At 47.5% G+C, this 16,998-nt stretch overlaps 1 protein-coding gene across 1 annotated transcript in view; it reads right to left on the bottom strand.

The window, feature by feature from the left end:
* Positions 1 to 12,436: 12,436 nt before the first annotated feature.
* ATAD3A (ATPase family AAA domain containing 3A) overlaps positions 12,437 to 16,998 on the bottom strand; it is a 29,612-nt gene continuing 25,050 nt past the window's right edge. Inside the window, exon 16 of the mRNA XM_056865089.1 lies at positions 12,437 to 12,605. Within this exon, the coding sequence (XP_056721067.1) occupies positions 12,438 to 12,605 (168 nt within the window). The 3' untranslated portion in view covers position 12,437. The remainder of the gene's footprint in view (positions 12,606 to 16,998) is intronic.

Raw genomic sequence — 16,998 nt, 5'->3', positions numbered from 1 at the left:
GTGGATCTGGGCAGACAGCGAGGTGTTAGTGCCTCCAAGGGTTGGAGCATTTTCAAGACCTCGCTCCCTTCTAAAACCAACCCACAAAGATTAACTCTGCAGTGGCTTCCCCATGTTAAAAAACCTACTGTGTGAATCAACTCTGATGTTGTTGTACATGATGGGGTAATTCTGTCCGCTCCCGCCCCCCAATACTGTTGCGTGTATAGCAACTCATTACTTCATCCAAATGACTCGTTATTTTAATACAAATGATTTAAAATGCACGTTTTAAAGTCGTGAGATGTACTGGCCCTTTAAGGTCAATGGGCGGAGGAGACTCTGTGTCCTTCCCCTTAAAGGGACATAGTGCATTGCTCAAAGTAGAATTTCAAACTCCTGGCGTTGATGGGACCTCTATATCTTTAAGAGCTCAGTGCTAGGGTAGAGAGATGGGTGCAGAGTCTTCCCTCACTGCCTTTGCGGAATAAGCAACACCTGCTGAACTTCTGTTTGCCAGGTAGCTATTAAAGGCACCGCGTTCTCCTTCGAGTTGAGTGGACAAGTTCTAGCCTGTGTTTTTACATCCAATCCCCCCCTCATTTATTTAATAATTTGCATTTTGTTTCCAAAACAAAACAATTATATCCTGCCTATTTTATATAAACTCTAGATGGCTTTACAATTAAACTAAAAATAACCAAGTGGAATTGCATGCATGCATTAGGGCATAATACTAAGTGTGCTAATAAGGAACAACCTAGCCAAACAATATCGGGGTAAGTCAATGGTGCGGCACTAATTGGAATGGGGCAGTTTAGAGAGGAAGGCCTTGAGGGGCTGTGGCTCAGTTTGTAGGCTTGGCATGCAGAAGGTCCCAGGTTCAATCCCCGGCATCTCCAGTTAACAGGGACTAGGCAGGTAGGTGAGGTGAAAGACCTCCGCCTGAGACCCTGGAGAGCCATGGAGAGGGGCTTTGGCTCAGTTTGTAGAGAATCTGTTTGGCATGCAGAAGGTCCCAGGTTCAAACCCCGGCATCTCCAGTTAAAAGGGACTAGGCAGGTAGGTGATGGGAAAGACCTCCACCTGAGACCCTGGAGAGCCGCTGCCAGTCTGAGTAGACAATCCTGACTTGGATGGACCGAGGGTCTGATTCAGTATAAGGCAGCTTCATGTGTTCGTGTGATCCAACGCAGAGTGGAGCGCAAAGAGGGTGGAGCCTGGTAATGGATTGGTGGATCAAGAGGGGTGGAGCCTGGTGAAGTATTTTCGGGTCAAAGGTGCGGAGCCTGGTACGGGATCGGTGAGTCGAGAGGGCGGAGCCTGGTGAGATGTGTGTGGGTCAAGGGGGTAGAGCCTAGTGAGGTAATGACGGGGACGGGACCTGATGAGATATAGGCAGTTTAGGGGACCGTTGCCCCCCCCCCCCAGCTCAAAACATTAGGTTGAATCAAATAAAAATAAGCCTGCCTTCAAACTCAAGGAGAAAATGCCAAATGAACAGAAAAATCTTGCTCATTGATAACCGTACTTGATGCTTACCGGTACTTAACTCTGTGCTGGATTGTGGCCCAGGGGTCCCTGCAACCCTATGTTCGTTTACTTAGAAGTAAGGCCCAGTATTCTTAGTGGGACTTCCTTTTGAGTGAGCATGCGCAAGCTCAGCAATCCGGGAGGGTAACCCGATTAACTGCCACCATTCCCCCCAAATACCAGGGAAACACCACGACGTTCCAAGTCATCTCTGAAACTTGTCGAAAAACGTCCCTTTCCCCTCTTCTTTTTTCATCCCCTTTTAATTTAACGGACCGAGTTTGAATAGGAAGGCCCCAAACTCGTTCGGCGTTCTTCCCTCTCCCCCCGCCACCCCGGAAAAAAAAGGAAGAAATTTGGACAGATCCTCCTTTTGAAACTACTGTCTGTGATTACTCTATTGTTTGATTGCAATGTCTATGTGATTAAAACGGAAAAAGAAAAAAAAAACACAATCCCATGCAAGAAATCTTATTGCTGAAAGGAACCCCAACAAATGTATGGTTTGTTTGATTTTTGTTGTCGCTTCCTCTGTCAAAAGATCGGGTTCATTAACTCCTGTGTGTGTGGGGGAGACGATTTGATGACAACGAACGCCATCTCCATTTTGTCTCTGTATGTTGCACATCTTGCTTATAGATATATATAGATATATTTTCACAGCTATTTTTTCAAAACGCCTTAATTTTTTCATGTTTGTGATAGTGTGCTTTTGCCGTTCGAGGGGATTCGCAAAGCTGGATGAGATTCTCAAACCGTGAACCTGATCAGTAGGGTTGGCTGGTCTCTCTTTGTTGGCATTTTAGACTAGGAAGTAAACAGATTGTGGTGATCTAGGAGACAGCTAGTTGACAGCTGAGATCACATGTCAAAGTGATGACTAATGCCAGCTCATCATGACTCTGCAGGAAAACTGGACGCCATCACTCTTTGCCACCAGTGGGAGGTTTTTGGGGTGGAGCCTGAGGAGGGCGGGCTTTGGGGAGGGACTTCAGTGCCGTAGAGTCCAGTGGCCAAAGCGGCCATTTCCTCCGGGGGAACCGATCTCTATCGGCTTGGAGATCAGTTGTAACAGCAGGAGATCTCCAGCTAGTACCTGGCCGTTGGCAACCCTAATTATGGAGATAGATCTTAGACCTGTCCAAGGAGTGAGAAAAGTCTTTGGTCATCTGGTAATTGTTGCATGTTAACTGCATGCAAGGTAAAGGTCCCCTGTGCAAGCACCGGGTCATTCCTGACCCATGGGGCGACGTCACATCCCGACGTTTTCTAGGCAGACTTTGTTTTGCGGGGTGGTTTGCCAGTGCCTTCCCCAGTCATCTTTCCTTTACCCCCAGCGAGCTGGGTACTCATTTTACCGACCTCGGAAGGATGGAAGGCTGAGTCGACCTTGAGCCGGCTCCCTGAAACCAACTTCCGCTGGGATCGAACTCAGGTCGTGAGCAGAGCTTCGACTGCAGTACTGCAGCTTTACCACTCTGCGCCACGGGGCTCAAACTGCATGGGGTAGAAACCTTTAAAAAACCATTGCTCTGGATGAAAGTTTCATTGACTTTTATTAACAGTACCGGTTCTGCAAACACGGATGGCATAGACAAGTGGCCAGGATAGCATAACTGAAGGAAGCCTGCCATGCTGGAAGCAGCTAACATCTTGTGCCAGCATGGTGTAGTGGTGGTTTGGAGCGGTGTAGTCTGATCTGGAGAACCGGGTTAGATTCCCCACGCCTCTACAGGAGAGGTGGAGGCTAATCTGGTGAACTGGATCTCTTTCCCCACTCCTACACACGAAACCAGCTGGGTGACCTTGGGATAGTCACGGTTCTCTTAGAACTCTCTCAGCCCCACCTACCTCACAGGGTGTCTGTTGCGGGGAGGGAAGGTGATTCTAAGCCGGTTTGATTCTTCCTTAACTGGTAGAGAAAGTCGGCATATAAAAAACAACTCTTCTTCTTCTTCTAAAATCTGAATGTGCGTAGGGTCACAGGGGGTTTAGCCACACACAGATAGGTTCATTGGGGCTTCCGAAGTTCAGATTAGGGTTGCCAACCTCCAGGTACTAGCTGGAGATCTCCCGCTATTACAACTGATCTCCAGCCGATAGAGATCTGTTCATCTGGAGAAAATGGCCGCGTTGGCCATTGGACTCTACAGCATTGAAGTCCCTCCCCTCCCCAAACCCCGCCCTCCCCAGGCTCCGCCCCAAAAATCTCCCGCCAATGACGAAGCGGAACCTGGCAACCCTAGTTCAGATCCTCAATCAGAGATGAAGTTTGTTGTGGGAAGCGGAGCTTGGTGGCACATGATTTTGACGAAAGAGAGGGCCACGTCCTTTCCTTCTCAAGGACCTCTCTTGCATCTCTCACTCCTATATTTCCATGAGTGATTTGATTCCTTGCAAACGAGATGCTCGAACAATGAAGTGCCGTGCTCCCAATGCCCGTGTTCCCCTCAAATCGAGTGTCCCGTATGTTCACATTGAGGATTTGTTCACAATTTAAAATGAGCAATGTTTGAAGTGGGTTTTGCTGTAGCAAAAAGTTGGCGGCATTCTGCACGGCAGCTGGCCGGGTTGCTGCTCTTGGCACGCAGTTGTCAATTTTACTGGCTCTCTTGGAGTAGGTATGATCCAGGGTGATCATGGGCAGCTCACGCATCATTTAAAGCATCTACGTTTTTGAGTGGGGTATGATGCTTTTGTGCATGTACAGTTGACAGCGTTTATGTTGGGGGCATGCACACTTAATGGATTGAACCTCAGTTTCTTGCTAGTAGTGCAAGAATACATGAAACATTTGCAATGCTGTTGCAATGGACATTGGATAAAAAGCCAACTTTTTTTTTTTTAGCGATAGAATATAAGAACATAAGAAAAGCCATACTGGATCAGACCAAAGCCCACCAAGTCCAGCAGTCTGTTCACACAGTGGCCATCTCACATCACCAAGTAGGTGATGTGAAAGACCCCTGCCTGAGACCCTGGAGAGAGAAAAGCTTCTCCCTGTCCACACTTCGCCATACCAAGCATAATTTTATAGACCTCTATCATGTCTCCCCTTTTAGAATGATGCTCGCAATAGGCTATCTAGTTATAGTTTGAACAGAGAGATGTTCAACCATTGCTTGTTTTAAAACTGTGTAATTGTGCATACGTACCGGTGATCCTCCAGTACATGGGTCCCCAACATTTTTGAGCCTGCGGGCACCTTTGGGATTCTGACATAGCATGATGGATGCAGCAACAAAATTGCTGCTCCAGGAGGCAAAGCAAGTCGCACAATTATTGCCGCAGCTTAGCTTCGGTCACACAGTGAAGATCCTTATGCTGTGGCAGCAGCAATACTTAACAAAAAAATTGCATAGCCAATCAGAAGTCTTGCTGGGCGAAAGCAGGGTTTGGGGAGGGGGGGAGATTTCAATGCCATAGAGTCCAATTGCCAAAGCGATCATTTTCTGCAGGTGAACTGATCTCTATCGGCTGGAGATCAGTTGTAATAGGAGATCTCCAGCTACTACTTGGATGTTGGCAACCTTATGTCAGGGAGTAACGTTCTGCACAGCGTTGAGAGCCGCTCTTCAACATTTCAGGGAGAAGGTCAATTTAACAAATCAGTCAGATGTCCAATGGCCAGTTAGAAGCCCTGCTGGGCAAAAGCCCCACCCATCCCCATGTACTTTCCAAAAGCCCTAGGTGGGCATCAGGAAAGGTGTTGGCAGGCCCCATGGTCCCTGTGGGTGCCACATTAGGTGCCTGCATTAGCATGTTGGCTTGTTTCTGTATGATCTGGATCTGTGTTTTGAAAATAAAATGATTTTTAAAAGGGTTCAGAGAGAGAAAGGAGATCTGTGTGCGATAAGGCTGGGGAAGGCAGTAGGGGAACTCTTCAGAAATTCTCCTGCTTCCAAGCATCTCTTCCAATTTTAGTTTACCTGATTTTGTTTCCAAAGGAGAAATGATGCACCTGGAATAGACCATCGTCGCATTTTCTGTTTCCTAATTTCCTATAGAGCACTGCGCATGTGCGCTTGGCAGCTTTCCATTCATTTATGTCACGCCCCTCCTTATCTGTTACCAATGTGCTCATGCTCATTTCGGCGTTCCAGAAAGGCAGTCTTCTAATCGAACACACAACGGCGCATGCGTGCATCACTGAACCACTGCTCCCGGACAATCATATCAAAAGTTTGCTTTTTGGGGGGAAGGGTTTTTAGCAATGCACACATGTTCAGTATCAGTGGGGTGGTGGTGGTTCAGAAACCAACCGAAGGAGCAGAAAGCTGTGGGTACCTGCTCCAATTCTGGGCTTAATTTTAGAAATTCTTCAAATCCAGTCGGGATTCCGGAGGAACAGCATACAGGGCATTGGGATCAACAAACGGCACAGAACAGAGGAAATCCGCTCGTCCCCCACAAGGAATGAGGCACAAGGTTAATGAACAAGGCCTAGGGGCCAATCCTTCAAGGAAAGTATCTTCTAAAGGGGTCCAGGGACTGCGTATGCTTGGCTTGGGCATTCATTCAAAAACTGTAGGGATTGCTTTGCAGGACTGGAGCGTGTTGGGGGGGGAGGATTTGCTGCCACATTGGGGCACACTCTATTTTTGGAGCCGCCGGGTTTTTTTTTTTTTGACAATGTGTTTATGAAAATCTTAGCGGTTTCACCCACAAAGAGGGCTGGAGGAGGCGGGAGGAGACCCTGGGGCTGTGGTGTGCGTGTGGGAGAACATGGTTGAGAAATGCCTCTAGGCACAAACAACGGGCTGGGCATATATATTTTTGCAGCTCTCTACTAACCAACCCTTGTGCTGCTGCAAAGAAGCAATTGTGGAGGTGTTGGGGGGGGGGAGGCACAGCTAGGGTTGCCAGTCCTTCTTCGCCACCGGCGGGAGGTTTTGGGGGCGGAGCCTGAGGGTGGGGAGGGACTGCAATGCCATAGAGTCCAATGGCCAAAGGCGGCCATTTTCTCCAGGGGAACTGATCTCTATCGGCTGGAGATCAGTTGTAATAGCAGGAGATCTCCAGCCAGTACCTGGAGATTGAGCAATCAAAATATACATCACCACACTATTACACACAGTCAGGAACTTAGTATGGAGTCGGCTAGTTAATTTCAAGTCAATCACAGACACAAAGTAATCCAGAACTTGACAATTTATCACATAGGTGCAAAAGTGCAAATGTGCAGTGAAAGACTTACAACATACAATTCTATATACAATCCTATGTTCTCAATCCTATAAAGTAACAATCTCCACGATTTTCTCTTGAGTAATCTTCACAAAGGTAACTGGAGAGCAAAATTCAAAAAGTCCCGTGAGGATAAGGTTTCAATAGGGATACAACTGTTCCTTTGGGAACAGATAACAGCATCTGAGCAACCACGTATGTGAAATGATATACCCTGAGTGGGAACTTTGAAAATATATACAGTACGTGGCAGCAGCTTTATCCTGAATGGAAAAATGGAGATAAGTTGTGAACATATACAATTGAATTAAAGTGAAAAGGGGCTGAAGAAGAACTGAAACGATCGTCCCCCTCTTCATTCTTCTAGAAATACTATTGAAACCTTACCTTCACGGGACTTTTTGAATTTTGCTCTCGGTTCCTTTGTGAAGATTACTCAAGAGAAAATAGTGGAGATTGTTACCTTATAGATTGTGCGTAGAATTGCATGTTGTAAGTCTTTCACTGCACATTTGCACTTTTGCACCTATGTGATCAATTGTCAAGTTCTGGATTACTTTGTGTCTGTGACGGACTTGAAATTAACTAGCCGACTCCATACGAAGTCCCTGGAGATTGGCAACCCTAGGCACAGCCGAGGTGCGAGAAAAGCGGAAAGAGAAATTCACAGCGAAACCCAGACAGCTAGCAGGCACCGGTAACGCTGGGGGCAGCTCTCTTGTGCCAATTGTGCAATTCAAGGGATAGGAAGAACAACAGCCGGACTGAGGTCTCAGAACGGTGCGCCAGTTACTCTGGGAACTTCCCTATCAGGAGCGCGCCCGTCAAACTGTTTCGGCGAAGCTTAAGGCCATTTTTATACAGAAGGTTAACTTCAGGCTGGAGTAGGGTTGCCAGCTCTGGGATGGGAAATCCCTGGAGATTTTGTGGGCGGAGCCTGAGGAGGGCGGGGTCTGGAGAGGGGAGGGAATTCAATGCCGTAGAGTCCAATGGCCAAAGCGGCCATGTTCTCCAGGGGAACTGGTCTCTGCCAGCTTGTAATAGCGGGAGATTTCCAGTCACCACCGGGAGGTGGTGGATGACGACGCCTTTTCCTCCTGCTTCACAGCTTCTCTTTACCAGGTCTCTTAAAAAAATAATATTGGCTACCAGCTCCCCTCGGGGAGGGGCTGTGGCTCAGTGATAGAGCATCTGCTTGGCATGCAAAAGGTCCCAGGTTCAATGCCCAGCATCTCTAGTTAAAGCACTGGTTCCCAACCGGGGGTCCGTGGACCCCCAGGGGTCCGCGAGAACTAAATTAAGGTCCGCGAAACAAAGTTATAAACCCATAATAAATTAATATTTTTAATTAAAAGTTCTCTATTATAAAAATATATATTCAAATATTATTCTAAGTTTAGTGTTTAACTAACAGTTATGATTAAAGTTTATTTTCAAATTCTCTGAATTTTTATTTTGAACCTTCGGGTCCCTGCACCGAACAAAAAAGTCCTAGTGGTCCCTGGTCAAAAAAAGGTTGGGAACCACTGAGTTAAAGGGACAAGGCAAGTAGGTGATGTGAAAGACCTCTGCCTGAGACCTGGAGAGCCGCTGCTGGTCTGAGTGGATAATACTAACTTTGCTCAACCCAGGGTCTGATTCAGTAGATGGCAGCTTCATGTGTTCATTTCCTTGGCAAGTAGATGGTCCCAGGTTCAATCCCCAGCATCTCCAGTTAAAGGGACTAGGCAGGTAGGGGATGTGAAAGACCTCTGTCTGAGACCCTGGAGAGCTGCTGCTGGTCTGAGTAGGCAATACTGACTTTGCTGGACCAAGGGTCTGATTCAGTAGAAGGCAGCTTCATGAGTTCATGTGTACCAGCTGGAGGATGGAAACAATCTGGGGACATAACACCTGTAATTTGGAGCTACTGTCCTGTGGCCCTTTATATACCTGTATTTCCTGCCAGCCCGCGCACATGCAGAGCGACGGAGAAATGAGCTTATCCATCACCGGCCGTCACCGGCGATACCAGCTTGGGTGTACCTTGGCCAGGGCAGAACGCCGCAGCCCGAGGCAGACTAATTGGTTTTCTCTCTCACGTCACCCCTTGGCCCCGGCCATCCATCACAACCTTGTATTTTGCTCCCTATGACACGGGAAGATAAAAGATCCATCAACGCGCGGGGTGGAGATGGGCAATCTGTTGCCGAAGCCGGCTCCGGGAGCCGAGGCGCACAAAGCCAGGTTAGTGCCGAGCAGAGCTTGTTAGTGGTGTAAGCGTTCCCGTTGCATCCAGGGCCTCATTGGACAGATTATCAAGAAGCTTTTCGCATGGGGCGGGGGTGTGCGCTTTCATAGGTGCTAAACGATTGACTTTCAAATGCACTTTGCAACTGGATTTCACTGTGTGAAACGGTAAAATCTACCTGCAAACAATTGTTAAAGTGCACCGAAAGCGGATTATTCTGCATGTGTGAAAGCGACGGAGAAATGTGGAGAGACAGCATGGTGTAGTGGTTAAGAGCGGTGGTTTGGAGCTGTGGACTCTGATCTGGTGAGCCGGATTTGTTTCCCCACTCCGTCACATGAAGCCAGCTGGATGACCTTGGGCTAGTCACACTCTCTCTGCCCACAGGGACCCATCGTTTATTCAAGATTGGAAGTGGTGGAGGGTAAAGCAAGGGCCATTGCTTGTAGCCTTTTGTGAAGCTCGTGTGTGTGTGTGTTTAGTGCCTCCAAGTCGCTTCCGACTCATGGCGACCCTATGAATCAATGCCCTCCAAAATGTCCTATCTTTTGACAGCCTTGCTCAGATCTTGCAAATTGAGGGCTGTGGCTTCCTTGATTGAGTCCGTCCATCCCTTGTTGGGTCTTCCTCTTTTCCTGCTGCCCTCAACTTTTCCTAGCATGATTGTCTTTTCTAATGACTCTTGTCTTCTCATAATGTGACTAAAATACGATAGCCTCAGTTTAGTCATTTTAGCTTCTAGGGTCAGTTCAGGCCGCCTGATTTGATCTATAACCCACTGATTTGTTTCTTTGGCTGTCCACGGTATCTGTAACTCTCCTCCAACACCACATTTCAAAGGAATCCACTTTCTTCCTATCAGCTTTCTTCAATGTCCAGCTTTCACACCCATACATAGTAATAGGGAATACGATGGCATGAATTAACTGGATCTTGGTGGCCAGTGACACATCCTTACACTTCAGAATCTTTTCTAGCTCTTTCTTAAATGTGAAGCTCTTATTGATATATATATATATATATATATTTTAAATCCCAGAACGAATTTGGAATGGGGCGAGGTTGTATTCTCCCCGCCATTGGTTGACTCTTTGCTGTTTTTTTTTTAAAAAAACATGCGGCTTATTAGCATCCCTTTGCTAATTGTCCTTAATTGCTTTGTTTATTCTCAATCCTCGTTTTGGATAGATTAATTTTTGCTAACTGCCTCGAGGCTATACTACAGAAGAAAGGCAGGAGAGGAACTGGAGGGAAATGAACAGATAAACCCTTTCCCACCTTTTTCCAGAGCTCGGATCTGTGGCCACAGGGCCTAAATGTAGGGAAGGGGCCAGCGCGACAGATGCTCAAGGGATGTATAACCAAACGTTTCTCCCCTCGAACAAAGGTAATCCCCTGCCCTGTGCCACCGCCACCCCCCGCTTCCTACCAGGATGCATTTCCTCAAAGCCGCAAACCCTGTCACTTTGTATAGGAGCCAGGGATTTGAGGCAAGGCGCATGAAGGGCAGGTTGCCAAGCCCAGCCAAAATGTTTGCATGGAGGGAGGGGGAGTCGTTTGCAAGGTGCGCGCGGCTTCTCTCGTGGGTACCGACGTTTGGCCGGTTGCTCGGCTCTAAAACCAAGAGGAGGTTTCCGACTTCGCTCTTTCGGCGCTCCGTCTCTCTTGAGAAGAGGGGAAAATGAGCACTGTGTGATTTGGGAGGGGGCCTGTAGAGATTCTGCACAGCTGTGGCAGGAGCAAAGAACATCCCGCTGTGGTTCTGTATCTGGACAGTACAAACTGCCCAGCCTACCTCCATATGAAAAAAATATATTGTGTGTGTGTTGTGGGCTAATTGCCTGACAGGCTAGCTTTCTAGAGGCAGGTTTTTTTGGGGTATAACGGACCACTGAGTCAAAATCCACGGCTGCCCCTTAATCCCATGTGGCACAGGCTGTGAAAGGTATGCTCACCCTAGATATCTAAGAAAATATTAGAGCAGGGGGCCATGACTCAGTGGTAGAGCATTTGCCTACAGAAGGGTCCAGGCTCAAGTCCTCGACATCTCCAGTTAAAGAGTCTTACGTACTAGTTAGAGGGGAAGACCCTGAGGGAAATAAAAGCAGCTATCACTAGGATTGCCAGCCTCCCGGTCGAACCTGGAGTTCTCCAGAAATAACAACTCCGGACTTCAGAGGATACTTCCCCTGCAGAAAATGGCAGCTTCGGGTGGAAACTCTATGGTATACCACAGATTCAAAGTGAAACCTCTCCCCAAATTCCGCCCTTCACAGGCAGCGCTCCCAAATCTCCAGGAATTTCCCAGGCGAGAGTTGACAGCCCTAGCTACCAGTCTGAGTAAATAATACTGAAAGCAGCAGTCGGGGGCGGCATGAGGCCATTTCCCACATTCCAGACGTGAGAGATGCACAGCCCTGGACCGACCTGTTCCTAGTTGGGGTATAAAACAGACACTGATAATTCACAGTGGGTAGTCGTGTTAGTCTGTCTGCAGTAGTAGAAAAGGGCAAGAGTCCAGTAGCACCTTAAAGACTAACAAAAATATTTTCTGGTAGGGTATGAGCTTTCGTGAGCCACAGCTCAAGTGAGCTGTGGCTCACGAAAGCTCATCCCCTACCAGAAAATATTTTTGTTAGTCTTTAAGGTGCTACTGGACTCTTGCCCTTTTCTACTACTGAGAGACTGATGAAAGAGAACAATGGCAGGGCAGAGGTAAATAAATATAAAATGAAAACACCTTGCCCCAGGATGTGGTAGTGGCTGCCAACTTGGAAGGCTTTAAGAGGGGAGTGGACATGTTCATGGAGGAGAGGGGTATCCATGGCTACCAGTCAAAATGAATACTAGTCGTGATGAATACCTATTCTCTACAGCATCAGAGGAGCATGCCTATTATATGAGGTGCTGTGGAGCGCAGGCAGGGCGGTGCTGCTGCAGTCGTCTTGTTTGTGACTTCCTAGAGGCACTTGGTTGGCCACTGTGTGAACAGACTGCTGGACTTGATGGGCCTTGGTCTGACCCAGCATGGCCTTTATGTTCACCTGTGTGAACATGTTCTTATGTTCTTCTGGCCACTGTGTGAACAGACTGCTGGACTTGATGGGCCTGGTTCTGATCCAGCAGGGATGTTCTTATGTAAAATACCCCTCTTTTTGAATGCACCTGTGCTATTCTCTCTGCTGCAAAGCAGTTTATAGCTGGGAAGTTCTGAAAAAAAAAAAAAACGAGACGAAAACCAGAGGTTTCAGCAAATGCCCGTTTTGGCACGGGAACTCTTAATATCGTGGCGTCCCATTTCTCCCGATACACGCACAGACACAATTATTCCAGGTGTCACCCTGAGGTATTAAAAACCGCTTCTGAATCTCACAGCCGTGGCACTCTCCCTCTCTTTCACCAGCGGAGAGCCTCTGTCAGCTCAACATGATTTCAGCCAGAGAATGGTCCCAAGGCACCACTTCCCCCAGCATCCTTTGCTGCAGGCCCGCCATGCTCCATTGGCTCTTCACACCGACTTCCCCAGCGCGAGGGGCAGGGGCTGGCTCTTGCCGGGCTCTACCCCTTCGGCTTTCAGCCACTCCATTTTCTGCTTGTGCTGCAGGACAGCGTCTGTTACCCGGGCGTCTATCATGGCCTCCGTGAGCACCCCGTCCTTTGAGGCGTAGGCTGCAGCCTGAAGAGGGAAGAGAAGGAGAGAGAAAAATCGACGGTGAAGTCCCTTGAGAGGTCCCAGGCCGTTACAAACTTTCTCGGAGTGCTTCAGCAAAGAAACCTTTTAAGATTTCGGCGCACTTTTGACCAAACCCCCTCTTTTATAGGGTTGACAACCTCCAGGTAATAGCTGGAGCTATTACAACTGATCTCCTGCCAATAGAGATCAGTTCACCTGAAGAAAATGGCCGCTTTGGCAATTGGACTCTGTGGCTTTGAAGTCCCTCCCCTTCTCAGGCTCCGCCCCAAAAACCTCCCGCCGGTGGCAAAGAGGAACCTGGCAACCCTACCCTTTTAAGCCCTCTCCACTACAGGGATTTATTAATTTATTTAAAGCATTTTTTATGCTGCCTTTCTGATCAGGGTTCCCATAAAAACATTAAAGCACTTGAACAATTACAAAAAAACTTTTAAAATGATAAAATACTTCAATAAAAAATACATAAACAACACCAGAATTGGGGGAAAGGGCCAATAACTGTTATGGCAGAATAAATTATGTGAAATAATTACCAAGCAGAATGTGGTTAAAAATAGCCTACATTTAAGCCAGGCTCGTTGTGCTGATAACACATTTTAAAAAGTTTTCCTAGGTTTTAGTACATTTACAACAATAATTAGTCCAGTTTAAGGAGATTATTTATTTAGTTAACATATGAACGCATCTTCCTTTGTTTTTACTGACCACATCTCTGCTCACAATAAAATCTATTAACAATTGCAAAAAAATAAAAGAAAAAAGACACTCCAAAATTTAAATTGCAAAAGCCAAACAAAAAGAAGCAGTCATAAAGGACAGGAAAAGAAAACAACTTTGGGACTAAAAGGTTAACCGCCTGTGCCAAGCAGGGATTTCGGGGGAGGGCTTTCCAGAATTTGGATGACCCCAGTGCAGAATTTTTGAAATTATTGTGCAAAGGATGCTTAGGATGTGCTTGTGGGACCCGGTCCCAGCATAAGGTCCGGTGCTACGATCCTCGAAAATGCCCGGACCGCACCATTCTCCGTCCGTTGCCCAAGGAAACCCTGAGGCCATCAAGAAGGGGCATCCATTGGAGCTGCAAACTCCTGGCGATGTGGAGATTGGCTTCGGGGAAGATGTAGTGCTTTTAACAAAGCATGACAAGTGCTTTCCCTTTGACAGGGATTGGGGAGGGACATGAAGGGGAGCCAGTGGGATGTAGTGGTTAAGAGCGGCGGACTCGAATCTGGAGCATTGGGTTTGATTCCCCCACTCCTCTACCTGAGCAGCGGACACATGAAGCCTGGTTGGTGATCCGGGGCTAGTCCGAGTTCTCTCTAAAATCTCTCAGCCCCACCTATTTCACAAGGTGTCTGTTGTGGGGAAGGTGTAAGCCGGTTTGATTCTCCTTAAAAGGTAGAGGAAGTCAGCATATAAAAACCAACTCTTCTCCTCGTCACCCCCTGGGACCATTAGGCTTCTGATTCCCCCCCCCCCCCGCTTTTTTATTGTGGTTCCGGCTGCGGCCTCCTGGTTCATACTTCACTGCCTCTTCCAATGACTTTCTAAAAACAGACCTGCCCGGGGGCCCAATGGCGAGAAAGCCAAGCTGAAGAAAAGCGTGGCGAACCCGGCTGGCTGCCCCTTCCAGGAACAGCTTTCAGTGCATTTCAAAAGACAAAAAAAACCACGCACTTGGCTTTATTGAGATGTTATCATTTGCCAAGACATGCAGACCAGGGCTTTAACCTGACTTCCCTGCCAGAACTGAGAGGCAGACACGCATTTGCTTATGCCTTTACAGGTTTTTACCCCACATCTCTCCACCTCAATCCATAAGGACTAGCGACGTGTTCATTTTTTAAAAAGTTTAAATCTGTGAGGCTTAGAAAGCTGAATTCTGCATGGGGCCATGGAACGATCCCAGCCTACCCATGTGAACACACTCACCCGTCCACCTCCAATTCCTTTACAGACTTCTCTTTCTTTGAGATAAGCCCCCTCAATTGATTTTCAGTTAGAAAAGAGCTAAACGTGGTGTAGCGCCAGCGTGGTGCAGTGGTTAAGAGCGGTGGCGTCTGATCTGGAGAAACGGGTTTGATTCCCTCACTCCTCCACCTGAGTGGCGGAGGCTAATCTGGTGGACTGGATTTGTTTCCCCGCTCCTACACACGAAGCCAGCCGGGTGACCTTGGGCTAGTCACACTCTCTCAGCCCCACCTGCCTCACAGGGTGTCTTTGCGGGGAGGGGAAGGGAAGGAGATTGTAAGCCAGTTTGAGTCTCCCTTAAGTGGTAGAGAAAGTCGGCATATAAAAACCAACTGTTCTTCTTCTAAACTGTTCAAAGTTAAGTGTGTTCTGCACTCTCTCTCCCATTGCATAACCCACATACATTATGCCAATTGAGCAGATTTGCATGGGTTTAGATAATTTATTAGGGCGGCCCGCGCGATTAATCAACAAAGGCGTCTTCCACTAGAAGAGTTTTAAATGAATAATCAATTAACTGTGCAAAAATCTGCATGAAAATTAAAAACCACTTCTGAAGAAAACCAGCACTTTGTTTCTAGATAATACAGCTATGAGATGAAAAAGGCCACATGCCGGAGGAGGCCTTTTTCTGGGCGGGAGAGAAGGGGGAATTCTCGGGGCTCTGCACACGCGGCCTGCAACTGGCTGCAGGATCCTGAGAATCTCAGCTGCCTCCCCCCTCAACCTTTTTTTAAAAGCCAAGTTTATAGTTTGGATGATTTCAGAGTTAGGCTTGAAAGCGTGGAGGCAAATCCAGGCGACACTCTCAACACCCAGAGAAGGTTCAAGCGAGGCTTGGACTTTGGTTCTTTCCATTGAGAGCAAATCACACACTCACATAAAAACCCAAAATAAATAACGCAGTCAAAATCTGGACAGTGCAGAAGAGGCTGCAGGATTTACATCTCCTTGGTGCAGAATTTAAAGGGAACATTGAGACACGCAGTTTGTTTGCTTCCTCTGCAAAAGAGGTTCCGATCACAAAAAGGCATGAACCTTATTAAGCACTGGTTTTCTGGCCAACCATTTGGCGTGAGGCTGCACCAAAGGAGGGCCACTCAGGGATCAAGACCCGGTTCAAATCCCCACACTGTCATCGGAAGCTCACCTAGTCACTCTCTCCCAGACTAGCCTACCTCACGGGGTTGTTTTGAGGCAAAAATACCGGAGGGAGAGAGAACCATGCAAGTACGTCTTTCCCAAACTCTTTGTAAGAAGGGCAGGATAGGAAGCATTAAGGTTCCCGAGGCCCTCAAAACGATTCCGGGAGAGATTAAAAGTCTGCAAAGGAGGGGGGAAGAAGGAAAACTAATTACAGAAATTAAAAATATGAATTGGAGGAGAATTAAGCAACTGCTGCGTCAGGCAATTAAACCTCCCCTTTGGGATTCGTTCCAAGGCTTGATGGGGGCATGGCGCAACACCCCCCCCCCCCGGTACAAAAGGCAGCTGAAAAATCTCTGCCGTTAACATTCCTGCTTTCTGCGACTGGCAGGATACACTGTGGTTTTGTGCGGGAGGCCTGAGCTCCAGCCAGATTTCATGCCCTGCCTTCGGCTGTTCTAGAAGGAAAATATAAGATTTCAAGATCAGAAAGGCTATGCCCTTTGCAGGTCAGGAGACATCGAAACCACTGAACATGTATTGTTCAGCTGTTCATTCCATCACGAGGCCCGTATTAAATTCATTGCTCCCCTGGTCAGTGAATTCCCTGATAAGCCAGTAGAATTCTTGACTGAGGCTCCTGGTGGGTGAAACTCCACACTTTTTGCTCCCAACAGCCAAATTTTGCGTCATGGCAATTAAAACGCGCAAAAACAGAACGGAAGAAATTCCTAAACCAAGATATCAAGTTAATTCTCGTGATTTGTTTTAATAGCTGACATTTTAACATCATTCGTCTTTTTACCTAATTTTGTAATTTATATTAGTTTTCAGTTTTATTAAGTCAGATAATTTTATGGATTAACCTTTGGCTGGTCGAATGGACCGTATCGATAAATACCTATCTGTGGTTTTGTGCTCCGAAAACCACCGGCTAAAGAGGTTACAAACTTTCCTGCCTGGCCGGCAAGGGCTTCCCGCCCCCCCGCTCCTCGCAACAGGCTGAGGTTAAAAGGTGCGGGGGGGGGGGGGGAGAACAGATGAAAGATGGAGAGGCGAGAAAGAGAAGCAGACCTTAAAATACCTCCAGACATCAATTTGCGTCAAGGCTGTTTGGAGGAGGTGTAAAAAAACCCTCCAAGAACAATAATGCACCTGCCTTGCCACAGCTGCTGTTTTTCAGCCAGGAAATGCAGGCACGCCTGGGAGGGAGCATGGAGGTGACGCCTTGGCCCCCTCTCATTTCCGCTTGAGTCGG

Source organism: Euleptes europaea, chromosome 19 (genome assembly GCF_029931775.1).
Source record: "Euleptes europaea isolate rEulEur1 chromosome 19, rEulEur1.hap1, whole genome shotgun sequence".
NCBI classification, from domain to species: Eukaryota; Metazoa; Chordata; class Lepidosauria; order Squamata; family Sphaerodactylidae; genus Euleptes; species Euleptes europaea.
The sequence above is the reverse complement of the archived record's forward strand: the minus strand, read 5'-3'. Positions and strand labels throughout refer to the sequence as shown.